Source organism: Sabethes cyaneus, chromosome 1, assembly GCF_943734655.1.
Source record: "Sabethes cyaneus chromosome 1, idSabCyanKW18_F2, whole genome shotgun sequence".
NCBI classification, from domain to species: Eukaryota; Metazoa; Arthropoda; class Insecta; order Diptera; family Culicidae; genus Sabethes; species Sabethes cyaneus.
Window position 1 is genome coordinate 167,230,917 of NC_071353.1, and position 6,388 is coordinate 167,237,304.

Here is a 6,388-nt window from a genome sequence, read left to right on the forward strand (position 1 = left end):
AGAACGACGAAAAAAATATTTCGTCGGGGAAAAAATTTTTGACTGTAAAATTTCCGTGAGGAATGACCCACACGTATTTTTAGTCGGGATTACATTGAGGTGCGTTCACAGCTTTTTGCACTTCACTGATGCGATGCGGGATCGTTTGTCGTTTGACAGTTCACGTTCAGCTTTTAAGATTGCATTTGCATATTTAGTACATACCGCCGATTGCCGCTCACAAATTCTAAAATAATGTATTAAATACTTTGCAGAAACTCTAAAGTTTTAAGAAATAACTATCAATTTTGCAGTTCCTTTTCCGTGTGCCGTGGTTTGCTTCGTTTCGAAGCGTAAATCCCAATACAGAATGTCGGACGACGACGTGATCCTGATTGAAGACTCACCGCAACGCAAATCGATCAGGTTAGTTTGAGCAGCCAGCCCAATATTTTTTCTTTGTTTCCTTGTTCCAATCCATTGTTTCCCGTAGCTGCGAACAGATACCGGAACTATGGGTCCTGGACAAGCTGATCGCCAAGAAACACTTCAGCCAGTTCGGCAAAATAACCGGCTTCATCCTGCGGCCGAAGCGTTTTTCCTGCACCGTCGAGTACGACAGCCAGGAAGCGGCGGAAGCTGCCCTCGCACGGGGTGGCCAGTTTCGTGACGTTAAATTTAGTGTGTTCTGGACGGATGAAGCACCTGCGGCGCAGAACGCCGCCGCCGCCTCCGCCAGAGATGAGGGGTTTGTCGATCCGGAAGTTCAGCAAGAGCTGGACTCGATGGTCGGAGGACCGACGGCGATGCGTGCGAAGCACGCCACTAAGCTGTGTGAGTTGGTTGGGGCTTTTCGCTTGATTGAATTGATTGATTGATTGAATTTTATTTGCAGCAATTGAATCGTTTCTGAAAAAGACGGAACGGTTTCCGACACCTCCGGTGGTGGCACCACCGAAACCGTTTCGCATTCTTCCCTCGCGTATGGATGGAGCGGTAGATTCGAAGGTTGCGCAAGCTCGAGCTGAATTTGAGCTGCTAGCAAAACAGTCGTCTTCGACGGCGGAGGAACGGTATCGGGTGCTGGAAGCACGTGACAAGTATATTCGATTGACGAGTGATCGGACGACGGATATTCGGAAAGCCAGCAGTACGCAGGGCACCTGCGGGGATATGTGTCCGGAAAAGGAACGCTACATGAGGGAGTGTAAGTTTCAGGTTGCTTCCTATGAAGCGGGTGATAGTTCGCAGCAGATAGACCACCAGAAAGCGATCAAGCAGTACTCGAGAAGTTCGGCCGATCAGGAGGCGCCGATGCCGCACGAGCTGCGCTCGGAGAGCGGTCTGGAACGGACGATGAACTATCTGCTGCATCGGATTGTGGACGATTGTGATGACGAGGAGGTCAATCTGGCTGATTGGTTTCACTTCGTGTGGGACCGGACGCGCAGTCTGCGGAAGGATATCACACAGCAGGAGCTGTGTTCCGCGAAAGCGGTACGGTTGGTCGAACAGTGCGCCCGGTTTCACATCCACTGCGCCGCTCGGTTGGTAGCGGAAGAACCGTCGGTGTTCGATCAGAAAATTAACACGGAAAATATGACCAAATGCTTACAGTCGCTGAAATATATGTACCACGATTTGGGCCTGAAGGGCATTCGGTGCCCTAATGAGGCCGAATTTCGAGCCTATGTGGTGCTGTTGAACTTGAATGATGGGAATTTTCTGTGGGAAATCAAGCAGCTGCCGGCGGATATTCTTCATTCCAACGAGATTCGGTTTGCTTTGAAGGTTTATTTCGCTTTGGAAAACAATAATTATGTTAAGTTTTTCCGGTTGGTCCGGCAGACTACTTACATGAATGCGTGCATCCTGTTGCGCTATTTTAATCAGATTCGGACACGAGCATTGGAAACGATGTTGAAAGCTTACACTTACCGTGCGCCGGCCAGTTTTGCACTGGATCACATCACGGACTTGCTGGCGTTTGAAGATACCGAGGCTGCCGTTTGCTTCCTGGAATCTTACGGCTTACCTGTGGACCAGGGCGCAGGAGTGGGAACCGTTTTGATGGATCCCAAGCAGTACGAACGTCCGGAACTGCTGTATCAGCTGGATCGGGCTTACAATTTGGTTGAAAGCAAACGAGATTGCACTGTTGGAGAAGCCATTTCCGGACAGCCACTGGACGACGATTTCGAACTAGAAAGCTATCAATTGGAGGAAAGTTTCGATGCGTCCGGTTTTCTCCGGGATGAAGTGCTGCGAAATATTCTCAAACCAGCGAAACCATTAGCAACCAGCGGCGAAGCAGCTTCTGCTCAGAACGATGACGACAAAGTGTTCAAGGTACCGTCGCCTACTTCGATTTCTCCGAAGTCAATGTTTTCGAGGCCACTAGCGCCGCCCAGCGGCACATTTTTTCAGCCCTCTCGCTTTACGTCACGAATCGAAACCAACGCACCAGCTCCGCTGGCACCGTCGGTGTTTTCCAAGAACAGCCCGACACCGGCAATAGCGGGAATTACACCACTAGCGAAAGCGTCCGAACCTTTGCAGCCTTTGCCCTTCGGGCAAAACCTGTTCGGCACTGTCAGTTTTGCACAGCAAGCAATTGATAGCTCGAGATTCGGCTCCGCCGGTTCGATCTTTGGTGGTCCTACCGGTAAGCCATTGAAATCCAATCAACAGCTCCAACAAGACGAGCAAGCACAGCGGAAACGTGATGCCGAAGAGGCCGAGAGGGCCCGGCGGAAGCAGCGCGAAGAGGAAATGATGCACCTCCAGAGGCAAGCCGAAGAGCTGCGCCAGAAACGGGAAGCGGAAGAGGAACGTCTCCGACAGGAGCTGATTGCCCGCAAGGAGGAAGAGATTCGACAACTGAGACAACTGGAGGAGGAAGGTCGTAGGCAGCTGGAAATTACGGTCAACAAAGTGTCGGAGAAGATTTTCGCCGAATTGGTGGCGGAAGTGTGTGACGAAGATGCTAAGCAAATAGCAACGGATTGCTTCAACCGGTATCAGCTGCTGGAACGATTGCCACAGCAGTTGTTGGAAGAATTGCAGGAGGAATTTCTGGTGGAGTTTTTAAACAGTACCCTGCGGGAAGAGGCCATTATACGCAATTGCCAGGAAAATCGACAGCTTAATATGACTAGGAAGTATTTCCATTTATGGCAACGGAACGTTCACAAGCTGCTTGACAATAGGCAACAGATAGAAAACAGTCCTGCTTGGCTTCCGGAGCGAAATTTACCCGAACAAGCTAGAGAATGCTTCCAGGAACATCAGGTGCTTAGTCTGGCCAACATGAAACGTTATCTGGGAGGAATCCCGAAGCAGTTTAGCATTTCAGAACCGAAAGAGAATAAAGTGGACCTATTCTCGATTGTTCGAAACGGTTTAAAGCGCAACAGCGTCAGACAAGAACGACGAAAAGGTCTAGTTCGCAACCACACCTATTGGAAGATCGCAATTTCCGTTCCCTTCAAACAGGAGGAAGACTCCTCCGGCTTTTACTACTTCATCAATAAATGGTTAAAAACTGTGTTTCAACAAACAGCAGAATCCGCTGGAAAGTACTTTTTCCTTGACGTACAGGAATCAACGACCGCTCGTGAGCGGTTGGCAGTGTGCGTTCGGCTGCTCAAAGGCGCATCCTCACTGGACGAACTCAACACTCCGGATGCCACCGCAATCGACAATTCGAATGGCTTATTATTTTTCCTAACCTCTAATAACATTGCAAAGTCAAAAACCAGACTGCATAACACGCTTCGCAATGCTACCGTCTGGGGACCGGTTCCTCTCACCATAATTGCCTACAACTTTCAACCTAACCTCACCGAACCCCTAGAGACCGCCCTCGATTTAGAAACCCTGCTAGAAGAAGGCAAAATAGACGACTACGAAATCCACCACCACAGAGAAACGGAAAAAATGCCCCTCCGGGGGGCACTCCAGAAATCACTAGCATTTTTAGCCTCCGGCTACGGTTCGGACTGCCCGCTGGAAATGCAATCCCAGACGGCCTTCATCGGAACGTGCCTCGGCGACGAGCAGTGGCACCGGTTTCGGCTTTCAGCCGATCAAAACCCCAAACTGCAGGAAGCCTGTCAGGACTTGAACTTCGTTATAGGTCTCTTCAATCAGGCGATCGATCGCACCACCAACCTCGTGCGGCACGATTTCACCGCCTACTCGGATTTTCCCGCCGAATTCAAACCGCTCGTGTCGAAGCGACGCTTCGACATCCCGCTGGATTTGGAATACTTCCCAAAGGATTGGCGCGATCCTGCCCGGCAGCGAAAGCTGCAGGACTTTTTCACCCAGCTTAAACTTTCCCCCGCCGAATTCGATCCGACGTCCTGCAACACGGTTCAAGAGCTTCAACCTTACCTGCTAGCTTATATTCGCAACCATCTGCCGCAGGCAGATGATAAATCAGCTCGCCGCCTACTGGCTTCGCTCCTACAGGAGCTGCTAAAAACATTCCCTTCAGTCGTAGACCTATCACAGACCATCCACGCATACAATTGGCTTCCCATCGTCTCCATCCTGGCCGGTGAATTACTACGACTGCATTGGAGCAACAGCATAATGCAGCTACCCTGCGAAGTAATCTACCACCGGGGTGAGTTCGAAAGCTACACCGGCACCCTCTGGTGGTTAACCGAACTGAGAAAACTTCCAACGAAACGAAAATCCCTCCCGGAAGCCACCAACGGACAACAGGAAGCAGCACCACAAAGCGACGAGGAGGACTGTCTGGATGCTGCTGCCGCGCTGGCTACCTCCACCTCCACTGAACCACTGCCGGCGAAAAAGATGAAGCTGAACATCAGCCTAGCGAAGGACGATTTGGAGGAGATTCTGTCGCGAGGTCAACGGTGCCTCCAGCGGGTCGAGGAACAGCTGACCGAAGTGCGAAAGCGCGCGGTGGAGAGCCGGGAACTGGCCAGCATACTCGACGGTCGGCTGTACGATCAGGAGCGCTCGTTTCGCGCCAACAAGTGGACCTGGGAATCTAATTTTCGGTAGAAATTTTCTTGAGTATTGTTATGTGGTTGTGAAAAGTTAAATGCTGTATTGTCAGATTTTATAGTAAAATGAATCAGGTTCTACTGAAAAGAAAAGCAATGGTTTGAAATGCCTATTATAAAGCCGTGCAATAATTCACAATTCTTTCTTTTTCTACTGATTTTTGGAGTCTGGGCTTGAACTGATTTTAGTCCACGAATTTTTTTTTATTAAATTATGTGTCCATGTCTGCCGGTCCGGCAGAACAAAGGGAAGAAATCAGAGATCTCCACTGCTGACGGTTACCTGCCATGGCTTTTACCTGTCGCCAGGACAGGTTCTCGTTGGCTAAGCTGCGTCGCCATGAGCCTCTGGGTCTGCCTTTTCTACGCTGCCCTTGTGGATTTCAGTCGAGTGCTTTTCTGCAAACCTCGTTCGCTCCTTTCCTCAAGGTGTGTCCGATCCTCTTCCACCTACGTTCACGAATTTCTGTGGCTATCGGTCGTTAATGACACAGACGATGGAGTTCCCCATTGCATATCCAGTTGTCAGGTCAGTGGTGGAATTGTCAGTGTTCACTACCATCGACTTAGTTTTTGCTACATTGACTGTAAGACCTGTCGCCTGGAAACTCTCGAAGAGGTCTCCTAACTTGCTTTGCATATCGTTTCGGCGTTGTGCGAGCAAGACAATGTCGTCGGCTAGGTCGAGGTCATTTAGCTGCTCCATCGTTAGAGGATTCCAAGGCAATCCTCGATTTGGTCTACTGTCAATTGCTCCAACTAATATCTCATCCATAACGATGAGAAACAGAAGCGGTGATAAAATGCAGCCCTGTCTCACGCCAGCAGTAACCCTTATGGGGTCGGACAGGACGCCGTCGTGCAAAACCTTGCTCGAGAACGCCTCGTACTGAGCCTCGATGAGATGGACTAGCTTATCTGGAACTCCTCTACGCCCTAGTGCGCCCCAGATGTTTTCGTAATTGAGTCGGTCGAACGCCTTTTCGAAGTCAACGAACACCAGCAGAAGAGAGTCCTGGAATTCGTTGATCTGCTCCAATATGAAGCGGAGCGTTGTGATATGGTCTTCATATGATCGGCCAGCACGGAATTCGGCTTACTGCCGCCGGAGAGTAGCGTCGATCTTCTCCTGGACCTTACAGAGTACTTTAAGAGTAATTACTTATTATTAATTAGTATTAATATAGAGCAACGTGATGGCGTGACTTTGACCAATATGCCCTACATCCAGTCCACCGGAAAAGTTGCGGTTTCCCGTTTATTGCTGAAAAGCTGATGCATCATCTGGGCTGACAAAGATAGGTCAGCTTTGAGCATTTCGGCTGAAATACAGTCTATCCCTGGTGCTCTATTGGATTTCATTCTGT

At 49.8% G+C, this 6,388-nt stretch overlaps 1 protein-coding gene across 1 annotated transcript; it reads left to right on the forward strand.

The window, feature by feature from the left end:
* Nucleotides 1-267: 267 nt before the first annotated feature.
* LOC128735690 (protein xmas) lies at nucleotides 268-5,097 on the forward strand. The gene is made up of 3 exons (XM_053830177.1): nucleotides 268-405; nucleotides 473-813; nucleotides 875-5,097. The coding sequence occupies exons 1-3, from the start codon at nucleotides 350-352 to the stop codon at nucleotides 5,017-5,019; spliced, it is 4,542 nt and encodes a 1,513-aa protein (XP_053686152.1). The 5' UTR covers nucleotides 268-349; the 3' UTR covers nucleotides 5,020-5,097.
* Nucleotides 5,098-6,388: the final 1,291 nt, after the last annotated feature.

What these genes read in the sequence shown, in the direction of transcription:
- LOC128735690 (XM_053830177.1), top strand. Translation starts at nt 350, where the DNA reads ATGTCGGACGACGACGTGATCCTGATTGAAGACTCACCGCAACGCAAA. An exon ending in CCGCAACGCAAATCGATCAG is followed by an intron (nt 406 to 472) that starts GTTAGTTTGAGC and finishes TGTTTCCCGTAG; the next exon opens with CTGCGAACAGATACCGGAAC. An exon ending in GAAGCACGCCACTAAGCTGT is followed by an intron (nt 814 to 874) that starts GTGAGTTGGTTG and finishes TTTTATTTGCAG; the next exon opens with CAATTGAATCGTTTCTGAAA.